Here is a 22,811-nt window from a genome sequence, read left to right on the forward strand (position 1 = left end):
ATTAACACGATAATAAGCGAAACACTCCACGAATGAGTAAATTAACTCAGTGATAACAAAAAAAGACAGCTACTATCAACAATTTAGCACATACCTTTGACCCGGTAAAATAACTGATACAGTCACAACTGTGTATCAGAACTTCATGTTCCTTTCTGGCGTTAAAAAAGGGCATGCCTAGCGCTGGCGGTGTTCCCGTAAAGGATATTCTTAAGGTGGTCCTGTGAATAGATTTTTATATTATACAATTGTTAGAGCCCCTTAAGGTCATTCCCCAGTATTGCATTGCGCATCCCTATTGCGCATGATTTCACGCGTGATTAGCGCGCGCGCATTAAAAAGTGGCGGCTTTTTGTTTACAGCTGGATCTCGCCATAGAGGTAAATCGTCATTTTCTCGCAAACGAATATGGTGACCTATCATTTTTTTTCTGTTGTTTTGAATTGAGTAATAAATTTCTCTGTGTAAAATAAATATGGACCAATTCTCAGTGTAGGATAAAAAGCAATCGTCGGAAACGTGAATTTAGCAAGCAATCGTGACTACAATCATGATGCTATTATAAGGATTTATATGGGTATAAACAAGGTGCTGTCGCTCCTAAACGAACATGGGGACCCCTCATCTTTATTGCAAAATTTAAGTTTCTATAATATAAACAATCAATAGGCAAAGTTTCGCAAAAATCTCAGTGCAGGTTCTATTTCAGTGGAATGACCCTAAAAACCATAACCCAGATAGAGAAAGACTGGTGCACAACTATTTGATGCATTTAATGAATCATAACGATTGACGATTTGGAGGAATCGAGGCTTGATTTTGTTTCTATTTGAAAAAGACAGGGGAAGTCTGCTAATAACACCCTAATTGGATTGTGGATACTACCTTCAAACCTGCGAGTTCCGGAGATTGAAAAAGTGACATTCCGGATGGATCATAATTCCTGATTGACAATAAAAAGAAATACAAGTTGGTTAAGAAAGCAGAGCTTTCATCTGACAACTCGCAAAAGATGTGAAACGTTTAGTGGGCGATAAGAAAAAAGTATCAGACACTCACGACGGGTTAAGTTCTTTCGTCTTGCAACCGCAAAAGTACGGTCCATCCGGAACTCTCTCTATTCCAACACATTCAAAATGAAACCATTTAAAGCAGCCCTCGCAGTAAACCCAATTTTGTTGGTTTTCACCCCGTTCATCTCTCCTCTTTTTCCTTTCAGGAACCAGCTGGCAAAGACCCGCTTCACAGTTTTCATCCTCTGTATCATCCTTACTCTTCTCCAAACTCTGCGTCGCTTTCCTCTTTTTAGTGGAACGTCTGGTATTGGTAGTGGCTATGCTGGTGGATACGATGTTGGTGTTATCCGATAATGTGATGCTTAATGATGGTGTGATGTTTGATGGTGTGATGCTTGAAGGTGTGGTGCTCGGAGGTGCGGTGCTTTGTAGTGTGTTGCCTGATGGTGCGGTGCCTGGTGCTGCAGTGACTAGCAGTGTGGTGCTTGGAAGTGTGGTACTTGATGGTGTGGTGCTTGGTAGTATGGCACTTACAGATGTGGTGCTTGGAAGTGTGGTGCTTGATGGTGTGGTGCTTGGCTGTGCGGTGCTAGCTGTTGGAGTACTAGTGTTGTTTTCCTGTAGTGTATTGTCGATGATGGTTGTTAGTGTGGTGGAGGATTGTATTGCGTTTGCAACTGTGTTGATGGAGTTAGCCGATGTTGTCCTGTTGGATGGGTGAGCGTTGGTGGTTATGATTGTGGTGTTGGCGCTTATTGGAGGTGTCACAGTGGTATGCGTTAACGGTATTGTGGAACTAATCGTCTGTGGTGGTATGGGCGTGTTTGGAGCGGTAAGTTTGAAGATAATGTCGTTTTTAGCCGCTATTATTTTCTTCAAATTACCCACTCCATAGCCTGATGGGTGTTTTAAGGACAGTGAACCCATGTTTTCCACCAAAAGAGAAATTTTATTGCACTTAATGTCCTTATATGGGACTCTCCTGTCACTCTTTCCGCATGCCTCACCTGGAAAATACAAGCGGAGTGAAAGACTTTTGACCTCACATCCTTGCCGCGGACAAAGGCTGCTAGGCAAGATTAAAAACCCCATTAACCCTATCGTGATTTTGCTTTTTCGGTCTCAATTAGAGTTAACTGGCGCTTAAACATCCCTAAAAATATGTAATCATTTACCATATGTACGGTTGAATTGTAATAAATAAATAAACAAAATAAATAAACAATTAAACGATAAATAAAAATAATGAATGAATTAATGAGCGAAAGAACGAATGAGCGAATGAAGGAAAGAAAGAAAAAGAGTACGGAAGAAAAAAAGAAAACCAACTTTCCATCCATAAATTTAAACAAATCTAACGCTACAATTTTCTCATAATGTAAACGACTACGCGCAGATAACTTTTCCACGACAAATATACGGAAACGTTTGTTTAACGTACAACATTCTTCATCAAGTACAGCTCACCGTTATACTTGATATTTTTGTACTTGGATTTGGTAACGATGGAACACATATCGAGCAGAGAGCTTTAAGGAAAAGTAACTTACTGTATTTCCTGTTGAAGAGGTCAATTACTTGGCGACGTAAGTCTTCCTTTTTCGATCCGGAGGACGTCGTTATCCTTTCTCCTCCGGATGCTCCTGACAAAACCGAAATAACAAGTGACAAAATTTATGACTGGTAAACATTGCGACATTTCGTAGATTGATCAGAGATCTCAAATCACGTTGACATGAACTAAACTGAACTGACCTTCGCCATTGACAAACGGGTAAAACTCTGGAGCCAGCCGGAAATTCTCTACGAATTGTATTGCCCTTGGATGGCCAAGAACGTCCATACTTCCGTTGCCAGTGTCGCAAATAAAAAGACACTTAACACCTAAATCCTTTAGGTTTTGACACTGGAAAATACAAAGACAAGAAACAGAAGAAGTTTTAACAAGTTTATTGGTGAATTTACGCAACATTTTAAAATTGCCTTACCTCCCGTTTAACTTTCTTGAGTGTCCTATTTATTTGCTCCTTATCAGAAACAACTTCATCTGAGAGTGCTCTGCTATTGAAATCCTCCTTTTCGTGCTCTGGAAGCTCACGCCACCTCTCAGCAAGAAAAGAATTCCTCTCTTCAAAGGTCATGTCTTTTATTTGTTCTGTAAAAAATCGGTCAAAGAAAAATTACAATTTTGTCCAAAAATCGCAAACCTTGTATCGAGCTTTTATTTTACCATATTTTTCTTATTGTAGTCAGGTTTGGTATCACTGTGGAAGAAGGAATATAGAAAAACTGGAAAGAACAAATGCGAGGGCCTTGAGATTTGTGTACAGCGACAAGATCTCGACGTACGAAGCGCTCTTAGGACGTATCGGATCAACATCAACCTTAGAAAATCGTCGCAGTTAAGACATGTTACTGACTGTGAACAATATCATTCAAGGCAGGGCTCCATCCAGTTTCAAAAATCTTATAACTGAGAAGAGAACAACGTACAATCTTCGCGGAAATTCTAATCTTTCCATACCTAAAGTGAACACTACCAGATATGGTCTTACTTCGTGGCGTTATACTGCCGCAAAGCAGTGGAATATGCTACCTCGTGATATTCGTTTCATGGCAGGCTCAAAAGACTTTTTGAAAAAGATTCGGCAAACTGATTTTCAAGTTTAATACACTTTGATTATATTTTATCGCTTTTAACTCGTTTTTTGTTTTGTTTTTGTTTTTTTAAGTGATTTTTAAATTAGCTTGATGTAAATACCTTTTTTAACGCTTTTATAATGTTGTACATTACTTAATTTAAATCGTGGAGCACCTGGAAACTAGCGAACAGCTAAGTGTGTACTTTTCCACGTTAAACTGAACACGACTTTGGAATTTTAATTTTTCACTGAGGGCTACCCATCATTAAATCGCCCGGCCGTAGGATCCTATAGTACGACACCGGACGAGTCCAAAATCATTCCATTTGCGGAATTTTATCAACAAACAGCGACATAAAACATTGCTGCTGTATTTCGCGCTTTTGTCTGAACTGCGTGGGAGTAAAAAATCAAATGGTAAGTTGTGTTTGTTCAGATCATATTCAGTCAGGGCTACCCAGCTTTTAATCCGGCCGTAGGATCCTACAGACTCTACACGACGCGGCCAGGAGTGCAATATCATTCCATTCATGGTTTGTAGTCCCCAATATACGGTATAACAATCCTTAATGAAGCTTAAATTAAATGACAATGGTCTTGATTTTAGACGACTGTAAATTGTGACATCACCCTTAAAGTTCCCTCACCTGGCCATACCCATACTATAGTACACAGCCAGGAGTCCAATTTCATTCCCTTCGAAGCTTTCAATCTCCGATCTGCGGAGCTAACAGTTTTTCATCGGTTATTTCCATTGAAGTAGCTTACATGAGAGGAGAAATTTCCTTATTTGAGGCGACTTCAGAAGTTTACTTTTCACCGAGAGCTACCCATCATTTTAAACGCTCGGATGTAAGATCCTACAGACTCTGTGAGTCCACTCGCCAGTCGTTTTATGGCTGGTTTGCAGTGTCACGCAATTAAAAATAAAAATCGTAACCATTCAATAAACTAAGTCAAGAAGATGAGATATGAAAGATGATTGATACATAAATAACCTCGCCAAGTTTTAAGTCTGTACGATTTTCCATCCGCGCGTTATTCGGAAAAGTGTTTTACTCAAATTTATAAAGCTTTGAATGGTGTCGCCATGTTTGTGCCCCTCGGAGGAACACAAACATGGCGGCCGTAAAGTAACAGAAACATCTGTCATTGAGTTTTACCATTGAAACGAAACGTTATTACTCTAGAGCTCCGATAAATTTAAATTAATACTTTGTCTAGAACAAGAACTGTTTAGTTAGTAAAAACTTGAGCAATAACTCATCTTTTGACTTACTCGACAGCAGTTATCGAGCCGCCATTTTAATGTCACGCAACGCATAAACTTGAAAATTCCGACGTGCTCCATTACATAATGAGGAACCCTGTCGGGCTTAAACGTTGCGAAACGTCAAGTTATTAGAGGGTCTTACATCTGATGAAACTAAAACTTCACAAGGATTGGTAATTTTTATTTTGGAAATTGATGACGTCACATGAAAACCGGCAATAGGTTGTTGTCATCAAGTCACGGTATAAACAGTCATTTTTCCAGCTTTTGTTATTCATAGCAGAAGTTTGAATAAAACGACAATTGGTTTTGATATGAGGGGTTTGTAAAATGTGACTTGACCCTTAGAGTCAGCCGGCATAAAATCGCCCGGTTGTAGTATCCTACCGTACTAGGCACGCACTATAGTACGTACTATGACGGGTGACGCCCGCGTAATTTGGTGCACTTTCAGCGGGCATCACCCACACGAGTCATGTGAACCCGGTGACGAGGTCGTATTTCCATATTTTCCTTTCAGTTTCAGTCGATTTGCAATTTCCGCTTAGAGCATTGACTAGCATTACCAAACGAAAAGAAAGGACATCAAAAGACCCAAGTCTCCTGAGATTAAACACAGATCGATTGTGAGTACGTACAAATTACTACAATGTTTAACCTCGTTGACAAATTTTAATAAATTCTTGGTAGAACTCCGCCGATTTAACTAATGCGAGAGCGATGAAGAACGTGTTAGACGGAACAAACCCAATGGATATGACTTGATATAATCCTTACCGTGCACATTTTACTTTCAGTTACAGTTGGTTTAAGATTTGCTTTGGGAACAAAACGAGGGAACTTCAAATACTCTCATGAGTCCTGAGATGTAACACGACCAATTTGTAAGTACATTCAAGTCATTTATTTTGGTGTCTCTGGCAGAAGAACAGAAAATTTTAAATCTTATAACATTTAGCAAATTGATTTACCTGTCGAAAGAGAATTAGTTTAGTCAATTGTAGTCCGAGTTTACAGTAGTAGGTAGTTATCTCTGCTCCAGTGCAAGTGGATTCGCAATGTTTGATTTGATTTCCATGATCCGTAGCACATTAAAGAAAGCTTCCATGATTATCATTTGCTGAACAGACTCCATTATACTTGTCTCCATACCTTTGTTATGGCTAAAGGAAATTGTTTCAATGTTGACATCTTTCCTTTGGTGATAGTTATCGTATGTCATCTAAACGGCATCTTCAATTTCTGTCTTGCTCTTTTACAGAAATATCTGATTTGATCACTGCTGCATGTATACCAATGTAACGCACTGTGAAACAATTCATTCTTGTTTACAAATTATACTGCTGAGAGCAACGCCGGAAATTAACAACATTCTCTCGCGTTATACAAACAGACTTATTCCAAGTCAAGCCAAATATTTCTTTTTGCTTAATTGTAAAGTAGCATTACACAATTCACAATGAAAAGAACCCTTACGAAAATAATGCCTATTTTATACCTATTTTATACCTATTTTATGTTATTTTATTCCTATCATTTTTGTATTTTTTTACTATTTTTCTGGACTATTTTAAAGCAGTTTTTTACCTATTTTAAACCTGTTATTTTGAAACAAAAAATAGCCAAAAAAAGCTAGTCCAGAGTGCTGACCAAAACTTATGTAAATCAGCTTTAAAATAGCTTTAAAATAGCCTTAAAATAGTGAATAATGTCAATGCAACTTGACGAGAAAATAGTATTAAAATAGCATGAATGAAACAAGTTGAAAATAAAATAGGCTGAAAATAGCCTTAAAATAGTAATAAAACGGGGATAAAATTGGGATGAAGAGGAAAGTACCTTGGATAATAGGCTTGAAATAGCTTTAAAATAGACATAAAACAGGGTTAGATTTGTTTTAAAATAGTAATAAAATAGGGATAAAATTGGGATGTACAAGAAAATATCTTGGAAAACAGGCTTAAAATAGCTTTAAAATAGACATAAACAGGGTTAAAATAGCTTTAAAATAGCCTTTTAACAGGGTTAAAAATAGCTATAAAATAGAGCGCATGAGAGCCACATTTAGCCATTGAACAATGAGATTGATGAAATGTGGCAATGTGCAAAAATAGCAATATTATCTGTGATACAGGTACATATATAGCCAGGTCAAAGGTCCAGAGTTATAAAAAAAACAGTGACATTACTAAATTTGGCCCATTAAATTAAGAAGCAAATGGCAACTGAAACAAAATAATAGCCAGCACCAATTGAAAATACAATGACTTGACCATCAACATTAACCTTCCAATTATTTACACTTGTAAAAATTATCACTAAGATTTTTGTCCAGCAACCAAGGGTAGAGCTTACACCAGATTAAAGACCAGCTGGAACATCTTGTTTCCGTTCATAATTTATTTTATTTTCTAAAATTGAAGGGTTTCTTTATGTGTCATACAGATTTAAGCTTACACTGACTTCTTTGTTTAAAATTCAAAGTTGCAATTAGTTTCACACTCAAGTCAAGACTATACAGCCCATTTTCCATGAGGTCCAACAGATAATGACAGAAATAACTGTGAAAGTGTAATCACTCATGTTTGTGAATTGTTTTTCACTTAGCTTTTCAACCACATAGTTCTGTGAGTGATTCTATACTTCAAGCTTTTCTGCTTCAATAACTAGAACAGAAGCACACAACAACATGTGATTAAGATCAGATCATATGTTGTGTTCTGTTTGATCCCTGAAGGCAACTGCTCAAAACAGAAACACTATTTCAGATCAACTTCTATGACAATTAAGCTTTAAATTGTTTTTGGTTTAAGTTATGATTGTAGTACAGAAAAGCTGAAATAGACTAAAAGAAATTAAAGACCTATAAGAAAGACAAAGCTAGATCCAAAACTCTTCAGCGTATGGCCAAGATCGAGTTTAGTGATACATGTAAAGATCATTGAAGTACTGATCATCAAAAACATCATCTTAAGTCTGAATCCAGAAGCCTTGTGATTCTTAATACTTACGATCTCTTGCAGAGCCAAAAGATCCAGATTTTGTGGCTTTCAAACATCTTCAAACATCTTCAATCTTTCAATCGTTCAGTGACTGTTGAAACGCGCGCCTTTCTTAGAGCATTGCATCATGGGTTATAGCAAACTCGTTCCCAGGGTCTTATCAACATTCAAATCCAAGATGGCGGTTCATGCATTCCACAGAAGAAACTCGGCGGCTTTTTACTGAATTTAGAGGCCTGACACAGGCTGGAAAGTGTTCAGACATCATTTGAAGAAGGGTATAATTATCCTAAGTAATTTTACTCTTACAGAGTTAAAAATATCTACTTGTGAGAAGCATATGCATGGGACTGTTTATGAAGAAGTCTCATGTGGCATGTGATTGTCATTTCTTTTTCATTCACCCTTCTGTGTTCCTAAAGGTAAACTAACTGTTTTGTTATGTATGTTTCTAAAGGAAAACTGAATGTCAACATAAACAGTTGATTCAAGCTTCTCAAATGCCGGATTTCCACAATCAAACTCATTAAATGATTATTAAGCCCCCATATACTGTTGTTTGAACATTGCTGATGGAATTGTAGATTCATCGTTGAAGTTTTTGCAGCCTGAAAATTACTATTTACACGGTAACAATTTAGTGAATCTTGAATTGACAAATAATACAAAAGACGATATAATATTTCATCACAAATACACGTACATGCACCTTGCCATTTCTAAAAACATTTTGGGTGCCCGGGATAAAATAGAATTAAAACAGACTATTTTATTTATATTTGCAATGAAAGAGACAGGGGTTAAACCAACGGCCATAAACAGGGATAAAATAGTGTGTTTTAAAGCTATTTTGTCATTAGTCAAAGCTGACTCAGATAAAATAGGATTTTCATAGCCTGTTTTATGTCTATTTTGCAAAGGAGCAAGTCATTACCTTTGCTACCCAAAGGAAAATAGAGATTAAACAGTCTATTTTATCACTGTTTTATAGAGGAACACTGATCTAAGAATGTAACATAGGTTTAAAACAGCCTATTTTGCGCGCTATTTTTCAGGATGTTATGAAAAAATAGAAATAAAATACCACACTTTGTCTGTCATGCTTAAAAATAGGTTTAAGATAAATGTAAAACACAAATAAAATTGAAGCCTATTTTCTCCGTCTGGTAAACTAGGAATAAAATAGACATTTGCAAGGATAAAATAGGACAAAAATAGATGTGATAGCATTATAATAGCCATAAAGTAGAAATAAAATAGGGTTATTTTTGTAAGGGAAGAGAAATAAATTCTCGTTTTTACGGGCTGCTAAATTTAGAGAAACGAAATTTTAGATGTCTAGTTGACCCTTGCGTTTTCCCAGTCTGCTCTGCTTACAAAGTCGTTCATTTTTCGGAATACCAGAATTTCAGTGGCATTTCACCAGCACATTTTTTTTTTTAGAATAAACACCCTGTCTGCTGTGGTGAAGAATTTGGAATGTCGAATTTAAGTAATATTTTGTGTAGAGCTTCACCATGAGAAGCATTTCAAGACAATTGTTGTCTTAAGGAAAATTTGTACGAGGTCGATGTATTTTGAGAATGAGCAGAAACAGAATCTTTGAATTCGTATGTTTAGGAAATTTCGGTGAGTAAGTTAACGGTTCATGACCGGTCAGAAATTAGCTTTGCTGCTTTCGTTTTATAAGACCAATTGTTACAAAGCTAACAAAACAGGCGAATTCGATCGCAGTTATCATTGTGCTGGTTTGTACGCCAGTGACGTGGTCATAGTTCAAAACAAGAAAATTATCAATGCTTGTTACTTTTTAGTTTCATAAAATTTAAGATCCCGTAAAAGTCATGAGAGAATTGGTCCCATATATTACTAAACTGTAAAATTCTGGGTTTTATTTTATCTGCAACAAGATACTTTTTAAGAATAATAACACAACTACTGTTAGAGTGTATAACCCTACAAGTAAAATTCGGCCTGATTTGACCCGATTAGACGAGTTTCTGTCGCGCAATTCAGATTCCATGGGCTGACATCAGAAAAGTTCAGAGATCACAATGCACCGATTAAGAGTGCATTTTCAGGGAATAAGCAAACAGGTATAACTTTGGTTATAAATCACAAGAATTCATTTTATGATATGATCAATATCTCCTGCACATATATCAACATGGGACAGATCAGGCCAGATCAAATGGTGAAACATTACATGATTTATAGCACGAGAGCTTATCATCGCATCATGCTACTTGCGTTAAATAAGGAAACAAATTGTATCACTCGAAGACGAATCACCTGGAATTTATCCTCGCTGGTTGGTTTTAGATTTGTTTGGTATCAATATTATTTCAACCCATGAAATAAAGTAACTAACAAATGATTTAAGATTAAAGTTCGCTTCATTTTAATACAGAGCCGTTTAAACTTCCTGAAGTAGACATTGATTCACAATCTGTTTTTAGAAGCCCTTTGATAAAGGGTCTTAAATACTTGAATTCAACCCCGACACGCGAACAATTGGGGGATCATAATGAGCCGATAAAAAAATAACATCTAATGCGCACTTTCCGAAAATAAGAAAACAGGTATAAATTACAAAAATTAATATTCAGCAAAGATCAGATCGGGCCAGATCGAGCCTAATCGAGAGTGAAAATGTGCACCTGTTTTCTCTAGTTAGCAATGCACTTGGGTTACACTGTTTTAGTGCAGCAGTGGAGTTCTTGGCACTCTAAAATAAGTGACACGAGGTTGTTAGAAGGGCCTTTGATTACTTTCAGTTTCAGTTGAAGTGTCAAGTTTAACAAATTTTTTCATGTATGTGTACATAAGAAGTGTTCCTCAATAGAACTATAGTTTGTGTGCAAAATTTGCACAAGGTGAATTTATTTTTAGGAAAAGCAGACTTTGGTATTTTTAGTTGTCTAATTAACAAAAGATAATTTGATAACGGTTCCTAGGACTGCAGTGCAAATCTTAGGAATATGGGCGTACTTGTTCTTAGTAAAATGAAGAAATCGCGTGAAAGCGCAAGCAGTTGCTAATTGTTTGATTGAAACTGCTCGTACAATTTCAGAGAATTTTCGAATATCACTCGCTTTCTAAACCCTCCATTGCACTTTTAACCTCTCTCAATAATACTTTTATCGTTGCTCATTTTCCTTCTTGCCCATGTTGCCATGTTGCCATGTTGCCCATGTTGCCTTTGTTCCCCTTTTTGCCCATGGTGCCCATGTTGCCCTGTTGCCCCGTGTCCCATGTTGCCCTTGTTGCCCATGTTGCCCTTTTGACCTGTTGCCCGTGTTGCCCCTGTTGCCCCGTTGCCCATGTTCCCCTTGTTGCCCTTGTGGCCCTTGTGGACCATGTTGCCCTTTTGCCCTGTTGCTCTGTTGCCCATTTGCCCACTTTGCCTATGTTGCCCTTGTTGCCCTTGTTGCCCTGTTGCCCATGTTGCCCATGTTGCCCATGTTGCCCTTGTTGCCCATTTGCCCTGTTGCCCATGTTGCCCTTGTTGCCCATGTTGCCCTGTTGCCTATGTTGCCCTTGTTGCCCATGTTGCCCTTTTTACCCTGTTGCCCATGTTGCCCTAGTTGCCCATGTTACCCTTGTTGGCCATGTTGCCCATGTTGCCTATGTTGCCGTTGTTGCCCTGTTGCCCATGTTGCCCATGTTGCCCATGCTGTCCTTGTTGCCCTTGTTGCCCATGTTGCCCATGTTGCCCATGTTGCCCATGTTGCCTTTGTTGCCCATGTTGCCCATGTTGCCCTGTTGTCCCATTGCCCATGTTGCCCTTGTTGCCCTTGCGGCCCTTGTTGCCCATGTTGCCCTTTACACCTGTTGCCCATGTTGCCCATGTTGCCCATGTTGCCCTTTTTGCCCACGATGCATATGTTGCCCTGTTGCCCCGTTGCCCATGTTGCCCATGTGGCCCTTGTTGCCCATGTTGCCCTTTAGACCTGTTGCCCATGTTGCCTTTCTTGCCCTTGTTGCCCACGTTGCCCATGTTGCCCTTGTTGCCCTTGTGGCCCTTGTTGCCCATGTTGCCCTTTTGCTCTGTTGCTCTCTTGCCCATGTTGCCCATGTTACCCATGTTGCTGTTGTTGCCCTTGTTGCTCTGTTGCCCAGGTTGCCCAGGTTGCCCTTGTTGCCCATGTTGTCCTTGTTGCACATGTTGCCATGTTGCCCACGTTGCCCATGTTGCCTTTTTTTCCCTTGTTGCCCCTGTTGCCCATGTTGCACTGTTGCCCCGTTCCCAATGTTGCCCACGTTGCCCACGTTGCTGATGTTGCCCATGTTGCCCATGTTGCCCTGTTGTCCCATTCCCCATGTTGCCCTTGTTGCCCTTGTGGCCTTTGTTGCCCTTTAGACCTGTTGCCCATGTTGCCCATGTTGCCCATGTTGCTCATGTTGCCCATGTTGCCCATGTTGCCTTTTTTTCCCTTGTTGCCCCTGTTGCCCATGTTGCACTGTTGCCCCGTTCCCAATGTTGCCCATGTTGCCCACGTTGCCCACGTTGCTGATGTTGCCCATGTTGCCCATGTTGCCCATGTTGCCCATGTTGCCCATGTTGCCCTGTTGTCCCATTGCCCATGTTGCCCTTGTTGCCCTTGTGGCCCTTGTTACCCATGTTGCCCTTTAGACCTGTTGCCCATGTTGCCCATGTTGCCCATGTTGCCCATGTTGCCCATGTTGCCCATGTTCCCCATGTTGCCCATGTTGCCCATGTTGCCCATGTTGCCCATGTTGCTCATGTTGCCCATGTTGCCCATGTTGCCTTTTTTTCCCTTGTTGCCCCTGTTGCCCATGTTGCACTGTTGCCCCGTTCCCAATGTTGCCCATGTTGCCCACGTTGCCCACGTTGCTGATGTTGCCCATGTTGCCCATGTTGCCCATGTTGCCCTGTTGTCCCATTGCCCATGTTGCCCTTGTTGCCCTTGTGGCCCTTGTTACCCATGTTGCCCTTTAGACCTGTTGCCCATGTTGCCCATGTTGCCCATGTTGCCCATGTTGCCCATGTTGCCCATGTTGCCCATGTTCCCCATGTTGCCCATGTTGCCCATGTTGCCCATGTTGCCCATGTTGCCCATGTTGCCCATGTTGCCCATGTTGCCCATGTTGCCTTTCTTGCCCTTGTTGCCCATGTTGCCCACGTTGCCCTGTTGCCCATGTTGCCCTTGTTGCCCTTGTGGCCCTTGTTGCCCATGTTGCCCTTTTGCTCTGTTGCTCTCTTGCCCATGTTGCCCATGTTGCCCATGTTGCCCTGTTGTCCCATTGCCCATGTTGCCCTTGTTGCCCTTGTGGCCCTTGTTGCCCATGTTGCCCTTTAGACCTGTTGCCCATGTTGCCCACGTTGCCCATGTTGCCCATGTTGCCCATGTTGCTCATGTTGCCCATGTTGCCCATGTTGCCTTTTTTTCCCTTGTTGCCCCTGTTGCCCATGTTGCACTGTTGCCCCGTTCCCAATGTTGCCCATGTTGCCCACGTTGCCCACGTTGCTGATGTTGCCCATGTTGCCCATGTTGCCCATGTTGCCCTGTTGTCCCATTGCCCATGTTGCCCTTGTTGCCCTTGTGGCCCTTGTTACCCATGTTGCCCTTTAGACCTGTTGCCCATGTTGCCCATGTTGCCCATGTTGCCCATGTTGCCCATGTTGCCCATGTTGCCCATGTTGCCCATGTTGCCCATGTTCCCCATGTTGCCCATGTTGCCCATGTTGCCCATGTTGCCCATGTTGCCCATGTTGCCCATGTTGCCCATGTTGCCCATGTTGCCTTTCTTGCCCTTGTTGCCCATGTTGCCCACGTTGCCCTGTTGCCCATGTTGCCCTTGTTGCCCTTGTGGCCCTTGTTGCCCATGTTGCCCTTTTGCTCTGTTGCTCTCTTGCCCATGTTGCCCATGTTGCCCATGTTGCCCTGTTGTCCCATTGCCCATGTTGCCCTTGTTGCCCTTGTGGCCCTTGTTGCCCATGTTGCCCTTTTGCTCTGTTGCTCTCTTGCCCATGTTGCCCATGTTGCCCATGTTGCCCATGTTGCCCATGTTGCCCATGTTGCCCATGTTGCCCATGTTGCCCATGTTGCCCATGTTGCCCATGTTGCCCTTGTTGCCCATGTTGCCCTTTTGCTCTGTTGCTCTCTTGCCCATGTTGCCCATGTTACCCATGTTGCTGTTGTTGCCCTTGTTGCTCTGTTGCCCAGGTTGCCCAGGTTGCCCTTGTTGCCCATGTTGTCCTTGTTGCACATGTTGCCATGTTGCCTACGTTGCCTTTTTTTCCCTTGTTGCCCCTGTTGCCCATGTTGCACTGTTGCCCCGTTCCCAATGTTGCCCATGTTGCCCACGTTGCCCACGTTGCTGATGTTGCCCATGTTGCCCATGTTGCCCATGTTGCCCTTTTTGCCCACGATGCATATGTTGCCCTGTTGCCCCGTTGCCCATGTTGCCCATGTTGCCCATGTTGCCCTTTAGACCTGTTGCCCATGTTGCCCTTTAGACCTGTTGCCCATGTTGCCTTTCTTGCCGTTGTTGCCCACGTTGCCCTGTTGCCCATGTTGCCCTTGTTGCCCTTGTGGCCCTTGTTGCCCATGTTGCCCTTTTGCTCTGTTGCTCTCTTGCCCATGTTGCCCATGTTACCCATGTTGCTGTTGTTGCCCTTGTTGCTCTGTTGCCCAGGTTGCCCAGGTTGCCCTTGTTGCCCATGTTGTCCTTGTTGCACATGTTGCCATGTTGCCCACGTTGCCCATGTTGCCTTTTTTTCCCTTGTTGCCCCTGTTGCCCATGTTGCACTGTTGCCCCGTTCCCAATGTTGCCCACGTTGCCCACGTTGCTGATGTTGCCCATGTTGCCCATGTTGCCCATGTTGCCCTGTTGTCCCATTCCCCATGTTGCCCTTGTTGCCCTTGTGGCCTTTGTTGCCCATGTTGCCCTTTAGACCTGTTGCCCATGTTGCCCACGTTGCCCATGTTGCCCTGTTGCCCATGTTGCCCATGTTGCCCATGTTGCCCATGTTGCCCATGTTGCCCATGTTGCCTTTCTTGCCCTTGTTGCCCATGTTGCCCACGTTGCCCTCTTGCCCATGTTGCCCTTGTTGCCCTTGTGGCCCTTGTTGCCCATGTTACCCTTTTGCTCTGTTGCTCACTTGCCCATGTTGCCCATGTTGCCCATGTTGCCCTGTTGTCCCATTGCCCATGTTGCCCTTGTTGCCCTTGTGGCCCTTGTTGCCCATGTTGCCCTTTAGACCTGTTGCCCATGTTGCCCACGTTGCCCATGTTGCCCTGTTGCCCATGTTGCCCATGTTGCCCATGTTGCCCATGTTGCCTTTCTTGCCCTTGTTGCCCATGTTGCCCACGTTGCCCTGTTGCCCATGTTGCCCTTGTTGCCCTTGTGGCCCTTGTTGCCCATGTTACCCTTTTGCTCTGTTGCTCTCTTGCCCATGTTGCCCATGTTGCCCATGTTGCCCTGTTGTCCCATTGCCCATGTTGCCCTTGTTGCCCTTGTGGCCCTTGTTGCCCATGTTGCCCTTTAGACCTGTTGCCCATGTTGCCCACGTTGCCCATGTTGCCCATGTTGCCCATGTTGCCCATGTTGCCCATGTTGCCCATGTTGCCCATGTTGCCCATGTTGCCCATGTTGCCTTTCTTGCCCTTGTTGCCCATGTTGCCCACGTTGCCCTGTTGCCCATGTTGCCCTTGTTGCCCTTGTGGCCCTTGTTGCCCATGTTGCCCTTTTGCTCTGTTGCTCTCTTGCCCATGTTGCCCATGTTGCCCATGTTGCCCATGTTGCCCATGTTGCCCATGTTGCCCATGTTGCCCATGTTGCCCTTGTTGCCCATGTTGCCCTTTTGCTCTGTTGCTCTCTTGCCCATGTTGCCCATGTTACCCATGTTGCTGTTGTTGCCCTTGTTGCTCTGTTGCCCAGGTTGCCCAGGTTGCCCTTGTTGCCCATGTTGTCCTTGTTGCACATGTTGCCATGTTGCCCACGTTGCCCATGTTGCCTTTTTTTCCCTTGTTGCCCCTGTTGCCCATGTTGCACTGTTGCCCCGTTCCCAATGTTGCCCATGTTGCCCACGTTGCCCACGTTGCCCACGTTGCTGATGTTGCCCATGTTGCCCATGTTGCCCATGTTGCCCTTTTTGCCCACGATGCATATGTTGCCCTGTTGCCCCGTTGCCCATGTTGCCCATGTTGCCCTTTAGACCTGTTGCCCATGTTGCCCTTTAGACCTGTTGCCCATGTTGCCTTTCTTGCCGTTGTTGCCCACGTTGCCCTGTTGCCCATGTTGCCCTTGTTGCCCTTGTGGCCCTTGTTGCCCATGTTGCCCTTTTGCTCTGTTGCTCTCTTGCCCATGTTGCCCATGTTACCCATGTTGCTGTTGTTGCCCTTGTTGCTCTGTTGCCCAGGTTGCCCAGGTTGCCCTTGTTGCCCATGTTGTCCTTGTTGCACATGTTGCCATGTTGCCCACGTTGCCCATGTTGCCTTTTTTTCCCTTGTTGCCCCTGTTGCCCATGTTGCACTGTTGCCCCGTTCCCAATGTTGCCCATGTTGCCCACGTTGCCCACGTTGCCCACGTTGCTGATGTTGCCCATGTTGCCCATGTTGCCCATGTTGCCCTTTTTGCCCACGATGCATATGTTGCCCTGTTGCCCCGTTGCCCATGTTGCCCATGTTGCCCATGTTGCCCTTTAGACCTGTTGCCCATGTTGCCCTTTAGACCTGTTGCCCATGTTGCCTTTCTTGCCGTTGTTGCCCACGTTGCCCTGTTGCCCATGTTGCCCTTGTTGCCCTTGTGGCCCTTGTTGCCCATGTTGCCCTTTTGCTCTGTTGCTCTCTTGCCCATGTTGCCCATGTTACCCATGTTGCTGTTGTTGCCCTTGTTGCTCTGTTGCCCAGGTTGCCCAGGTTGCCCTTGTTGCCCATGTTGTCCTTGTTGCACATGTTGCCATGTTGCCCACGTTGCCCATGTTGCCTTTTTTTCCCTTGTTGCCCCTGTTGCCCATGTTGCACTGTTGCCCCGTTCCCAATGTTGCCCACGTTGCCCACGTTGCTGATGTTGCCCATGTTGCCCATGTTGCCCATGTTGCCCTGTTGTCCCATTCCCCATGTTGCCCTTGTTGCCCTTGTGGCCTTTGTTGCCCATGTTGCCCTTTAGACCTGTTGCCCATGTTGCCCATGTTGCCCATGTTGCCCTGTTGCCCATGTTGCCCATGTTGCCCATGTTGCCCATGTTGCCCATGTTGCCTTTCTTGCCCTTGTTGCCCATGTTGCCGACGTTGCCCTGTTGCCCATGTTGCCCTTGTTGCCCTTGTGGCCCTTGTTGCCCATGTTGCCCTTTTGCTCTGTTGCTCTCTTGCCCATGTTGCCCATGTTACCCATGTTGCTGTTGTTGCCCTTGTTGCTCTGTTGCCCAGGTTGCCCAGGTTGCCCTTGTTGCCCATGTTGTCCTCTTTGCACATGTTGCCATCTTGCCCACGTTGCCCATGTTGCCTTTTTTTCCCTTGTTGCCCCTGTTCCCCATGTTGCACTGTTGCCCCGTTCCCAATGTTGCCCATGTTGCCCACGTTGCTGATGTTGCCCATGTTGCCCATGTTGCCCATGTTGCCCATGTTGCCCATGTTGCCCATGTTGCCCATGTTGCCCATGTTGCCCTTTTTGCCCACGATGCATATGTTGCCCTGTTGCCCCGTTGCCCATGTTGCCCATGTGGCCCTTGTTGCCCATGTTGCCCATGTTGCCCATGTTGCCCATGTTGCCCATGTTGCCCATGTTGCCCATGTTGCCCATGTTGCCCTTTTTGCCCACGATGCATATGTTGCCCTGTTGCCCCATTGCCCATGTTGCCCATGTGGCCCTTGTTGCCCATGTTGCCCTTTAGACCTGTTGCCCATGTTGCCCTTTAGACCTGTTGCCCATGTTGCCTTTCTTGCCCTTGTTGCCCACGTTGCCCATGTTGCCTTTTTTTCCCTTGTTGCCCCTGTTGCCCATGTTGCACTGTTGCCCCGTTCCCAATGTTGCCCATGTTGCCCACGTTGCCCACGTTGCTGATGTTGCCCATATTGCCCATGTTGCCCATGTTGCCCTTTTTGCCCACGATGCATATGTTGCCCCGTTGCCCATGTTGCCCATGTGGCCCTTGTTGCCCATGTTGCCCTTTAGACCTGTTGCCCATGTTGCCCTTTAGACCTGTTGCCCATGTTGCCTTTCTTGCCCTTGTTGCCCACGTTGCCCTGTTGCCCATGTTGCCCTTGTTGCCCTTGTGGCCCTTGTTGCCCATGTTGCCGTTTTGCTCTGTTGCTCTCTTGCCCATGTTGCCCATGTTACCCATGTTGCTGTTGTTGCCCTTGTTGCTCTGTTGCCCAGGTTGCCCAGGTTGCCCTTGTTGCCCATGTTGTCCTTGTTGCACATGTTGCCATGTTGCCCACGTTGCCCATGTTGCCTTTTTTTCCCTTGTTGCCCCTGTTGCCCATGTTGCACTGTTGCCCCGTTCCCAATGTTGCCCACGTTGCCCACGTTGCCCATGTTGCCCATGTTGCCCTTTTTGCCCACGATGCATATGTTGCCCTGTTGCCCTGTTGCCCATGTTGCCCATGTGGCCCTTGTTGCCCATGTTGCCCTTTAGACCTGTTGCCCATGTTGCCCTTTAGACCTGTTGCCCATGTTGCCTTTCTTGCCCTTGTTGCCCACGTTGCCCATGTTGCCTTTTTTTCCCTTGTTGCCCCTGTTGCCCATGTTGCACTGTTGCCCCGTTCCCAATGTTGCCCATGTTGCCCACGTTGCTGATGTTGCCCATGTTGCCCATGTTGTTCTTGTTGCCCATGTTGCCATGTTGCCCTTGTTGCCCATGTTCCCCATGTGTCCCTGTTGCCCAGTTGCCCATATTGCCTTTGTTGCCCTTGTGGCCCTTGTTGCCCATGTTGCCCTTTTGCCCTGTTGCCCATGTTGCCCATGTTGCCCATGTAGCCCATGTTGCCCATGTTGCCCATGTTCCTTTTGTTGCCCATTTTGCCCATGTTGCTCTGTTACCCCATTGCCCATGTTTCCCTTCTTGCCCTTGTGGCCCTTGTTGCCCATGTTGGCCTTTTGCCCTATTGCTCATGTTGCTCATGTTGCCCGTGTTTCCTTTTTTTGCGCTTGTTGCCCATGTTGCCCTGTTGCCCTGTTCTCCATGTTGCCCTTGTTGCCCCTGTGGCCCTTGTGGCCCATGTGGCCCTTTTGCCCTGTTGCCCATGTTGGCCATGTTGCCCTTGTTGCCCTGTTGTCCATGTTGTCCATGTTGGCCATGTTGGCCTTGTTGCCCTTTTGCCCTGTCGCCCATGTTGCCCTTGTTGCCCATGTTACCCTTGTTGACCAGTTGCCCTTGTTGCCCATGTTGCTCTTGTTGTCCACGTTAATCCATTGCCCATGTTAACCTTGTTACCCTCTTGCCCGTGGTAGCCTTGTTGCCTATGTTGCCCAGTTGTGACCCAGTTGCCAGTGCTAAACATGTTGTCCTTGTTGGCCTGTTGCCCATGTTACCCATGTAGTCCATGTTGCCCATGTTGCCTTTGTTGCCCTTGGTGCTTGTGTTGCCCACATTGCTCTGTTGCCCCATTGCCCATGTTTCCCTGCTTGCCCTTGTGGCCCTTGTTGCCCATGTTGCCCTTTTGCCCTATTGCTCATGTTGCTCATATTGCCCGTGTTTCCTTTGTTGGCCTTGTTGCCCATGTTTCCCATGTTGCCCTTTTGCCCCATTCCCCATGTTGCCCTTGTTGCCCCTATGGCCCTTATGGCCCATGTGGCCCTTTTGCCCTGTTGCCCTTGTTGCCCATGTTGCCCTTGTTGCCCATTTGCCCTGTTGCCCATGTTGCCCATGTTGCCCTTGTTGCCCTTTTTGCCCGTGTTGCCATGTTGCCCATGGTATCCTTGTTGTGCATGTTGCCCTTTTGCCCTGTTGCCCATGTTGCCCTTGTTGCCCATGTTATGCTTGTTGCCCATGTTGCCCTTGTTGCCCATGTTGCCTTTGTTGCCCATGTTGCCGATGTTTTCCTTGTTTCCCATGTTGCCCATGTTGCCCTTGTTGCCCATGTTGCCCTGTTGCCCATGTTGCCCATGTTGCCCTTTTGCCCCGTTTCCCATGTAGCTCTTGTTGTCCTTGTTGTCCTTGTAGCCCTTGTTGTCCATGTTGCCCTTTGGCCCTGTTGCCCATGTTGCCCATGTTGCCCATGTTGTCCATGTTGCCCATGTTGGCCATGTTGCCCATGTTGCCCATGTTGCCCATGTTGCCCTTTTTGCCCACGATGCATATGTTGCCCTGTTGCCCCGTTGCCCATGTTGCCCATGTTGCCCATGTGGCCCTTGTTGCCCATGTTGCCCTTTAGACCTGTTGCCCATGTTGCCCTTTAGACCTGTTGCCCATGTTGCCTTTCTTGCCCTTGTTGCCCACGTTGCCCATGTTGCCTTTTTTTCCCTTGTTGCCCCTGTTGCCCATGTTGCACTGTTGCCCCGTTCCCAATGTTGCCCACGTTGCCCACGTTGCCCATGTTGCCCATGTTGCCCTTTTTGCCCACGATGCATATGTTGCCCTGTTGCCCCGTTGCCCATGTTGCCCATGTGGCCCTTGTTGCCCATGTTGCCCTTTAGACCTGTTGCCCATGTTGCCTTTCTTGCCCTTGTTGCCCACGTTGCCCATGTTGCCTTTTTTTCCCTTGTTGCCCCTGTTGCCCATGTTGCACTGTTGCCCCGTTCCCAATGTTGCCCATGTTGCCCACGTTGCTGATGTTGCCCATGTTGCCCATGTTGCCCATGTTGCCCATGTTGCCCATGTTGCCCATGTTGCCCTGTTGTCCCATTGCCCATGTTGCCCTTGTTGCCCTTGTGGCCCTTGTTACCCATGTTGCCCTTTAGACCTGTTGCCCATGTTGCCCATGTTGCCCATGTTGCCCATGTTGCCCATGTTGCCCTTTTTGCCCACGATGCATATGTTGCCCTGTTGCCCCGTTGCCCATGTTGCCCATGTGGCCCTTGTTGCCCATGTTGCCCTTTAGACCTGTTGCCCATGTTGCCTTTCTTGCCCTTGTTGCCCACGTTGCCCATGTTGCCTTTTTTTCCCTTGTTGCCCCTGTTGCCCATGTTGCACTGTTGCCCCGTTCCCAATGTTGCCCATGTTGCCCACGTTGCTGATGTTGCCCTTGTTGCCCATGTTGCCCTTTAGACCTGTTGCCCATGTTGCCCATGTTGCCCATGTTGCCCATGTTGCCCATGTTGCCCTTTTTGCCCACGATGCATATGTTGCCCTGTTGCCCCGTTGCCCATGTTGCCCATGTGGCCCTTGTTGCCCATGTTGCCCTTTAGACCTGTTGCCCATGTTGCCTTTCTTGCCCTTGTTGCCCACGTTGCCCATGTTGCCTTTTTTTCCCTTGTTGCCCCTGTTGCCCATGTTGCACTGTTGCCCCGTTCCCAATGTTGCCCATGTTGCCCACGTTGCTGATGTTGCCCATGTTGCCCATGTTGCCCATGTTGCCCATGTTGCCCATGTTGCCCTGTTGTCCCATTGCCCATGTTGCCCTTGTTGCCCTTGTGGCCCTTGTTACCCATGTTGCCCTTTAGACCTGTTGCCCATGTTGCCCATGTTGCCCATGTTGCCCATGTTGCCCATGTTGCCCTTTTTGCCCACGATGCATATGTTGCCCTGTTGCCCCGTTGCCCATGTTGCCCATGTGGCCCTTGTTGCCCATGTTGCCCTTTAGACCTGTTGCCCATGTTGCCTTTCTTGCCCTTGTTGCCCACGTTGCCCATGTTGCCTTTTTTTCCCTTGTTGCCCCTGTTGCCCATGTTGCCCCTGTTGCCCATGTTGCACTGTTGCCCCGTTCCCAATGTTGCCCATGTTGCCCACGTTGCCCACGTTGCTGATGTTGCCCATGTTGCCCATGTTGCCCATGTTGCCCTTTTTGCCCACGATGCATATTTTGCCCTGTTGCCCCGTTGCCCATGTTGCCCATGTGGCCCTTGTTGCCCATGTTGCCCTTTAGACCTGTTGCCCATGTTGCCCATGTTGCCCATGTTGCCCATGTTGCCCATGTTGCCCATGTTGCCCTTTTTGCCCACGATGCATATGTTGCCCTGTTGCCCCGTTGCCCATGTTGCCCATGTGGCCCTTGTTGCCCATGTTGCCCTTTAGACCTGTTGCCCATGTTGCCCTTTAGACCTGTTGCCCATGTTGCCTTTCTTGCCCTTGTTGCCCACGTTGCCCTGTTGCCCATGTTGCCCTTGTTGCCCTTGTGGCCCTTGTTGCCCATGTTGCCGTTTTGCTCTGTTGCTCTCTTGCCCATGTTGCCCATGTTACCCATGTTGCTGTTGTTGCCCTTGTTGCTCTGTTGCCCAGGTTGCCCAGGTTGCCCTTGTTGCCCATGTTGTCCTTGTTGCACATGTTGCCATGTTGCCCACGTTGCCCATGTTGCCCATGTTGCCCATGTTGCCCATGTTGCTCATGTTGCCCATGTTGCCCATGTTGCCTTTTTTTCCCTTGTTGCCCCTGTTGCCCATGTTGCACTGTTGCCCCGTTCCCAATGTTGCCCACGTTGCCCACGTTGCCCATGTTGCCCATGTTGCCCTTTTTGCCTACGATGCATATGTTGCCCTGTTGCCCCGTTGCCCATGTTGCCCATGTGGCCCTTGTTGCCCATGTTGCCCTTTAGACCTGTTGCCCATGTTGCCTTTCTTGCCCTTGTTGCCCACGTTGCCCATGTTGCCTTTTTTTCCCTTGTTGCCCCTGTTGCCCATGTTGCACTGTTGCCCCGTTCCCAATGTTGCCCATGTTGCCCACGTTGCTGATGTTGCCCATGTTGCCCATGTTGTTCTTGTTGCCCATGTTGCCATGTTGCCCTTGTTCCCCATGTTCCCCATGTGTCCCTGTT

General features: G+C 46.0%; 3 protein-coding genes across 19 annotated transcripts in view; 1 reads left to right on the plus strand and 2 right to left on the minus strand.

Moving 5' to 3' along the window:
- The window catches only part of LOC110042055 (uncharacterized), a 184,097-nt gene that overhangs the window by 56,086 nt on the left and 105,200 nt on the right, over positions 1-22,811 (plus strand). For 4 of the 17 annotated variants that reach the window (XM_089288552.1, XM_089288554.1, XM_089288555.1 and 1 more), the window contains exons 1-2: positions 5,419-5,557; positions 5,729-5,815. The exons of 10 other annotated variants lie outside the window; for them this stretch is intronic. The gene's annotated coding sequence lies outside the window, so the exon portion shown is untranslated. Of the gene's footprint in view, positions 1-5,418; positions 5,562-5,728; positions 5,816-22,811 lie in introns of those variants that run through there. 3 more of the 17 variants (XM_089288553.1, XM_089288557.1, XM_089288558.1) reach the window with 2 other exon arrangements.
- Positions 96-3,171, minus strand: LOC149113013 (uncharacterized). Its single transcript, XM_089288560.1, has 5 exons — positions 3,005-3,171; positions 2,772-2,922; positions 2,567-2,659; positions 886-2,023; positions 96-221 (listed from the first exon to the last, which is right to left on the minus strand). The coding sequence occupies exons 1-4, from the start codon at positions 3,155-3,157 to the stop codon at positions 1,056-1,058; spliced, it is 1,365 nt and encodes a 454-aa protein (XP_089144686.1). The 5' UTR covers positions 3,158-3,171; the 3' UTR covers positions 96-221; positions 886-1,055.
- On the minus strand, positions 11,490-20,035 carry LOC149113014 (uncharacterized). The gene is made up of 15 exons (XM_089288565.1): positions 19,858-20,035; positions 18,737-18,771; positions 18,466-18,490; positions 16,078-16,137; positions 15,339-15,443; positions 15,193-15,295; positions 13,533-13,678; positions 13,054-13,112; positions 12,899-12,980; positions 12,806-12,863; positions 12,572-12,627; positions 12,017-12,070; positions 11,933-11,981; positions 11,826-11,870; positions 11,490-11,623 (listed from the first exon to the last, which is right to left on the minus strand). The coding sequence occupies exons 1-15, from the start codon at positions 20,032-20,034 to the stop codon at positions 11,517-11,519; spliced, it is 1,161 nt and encodes a 386-aa protein (XP_089144691.1). The 5' UTR covers position 20,035; the 3' UTR covers positions 11,490-11,516.

The sequence above is a fragment of the Orbicella faveolata genome, unplaced genomic scaffold (genome assembly GCF_042242905.1).
Source record: "Orbicella faveolata isolate gen_17 unplaced genomic scaffold, um_ofav_v1 contig_17, whole genome shotgun sequence".
Lineage (NCBI taxonomy): Eukaryota > Metazoa > Cnidaria > Anthozoa > Scleractinia > Merulinidae > Orbicella > Orbicella faveolata.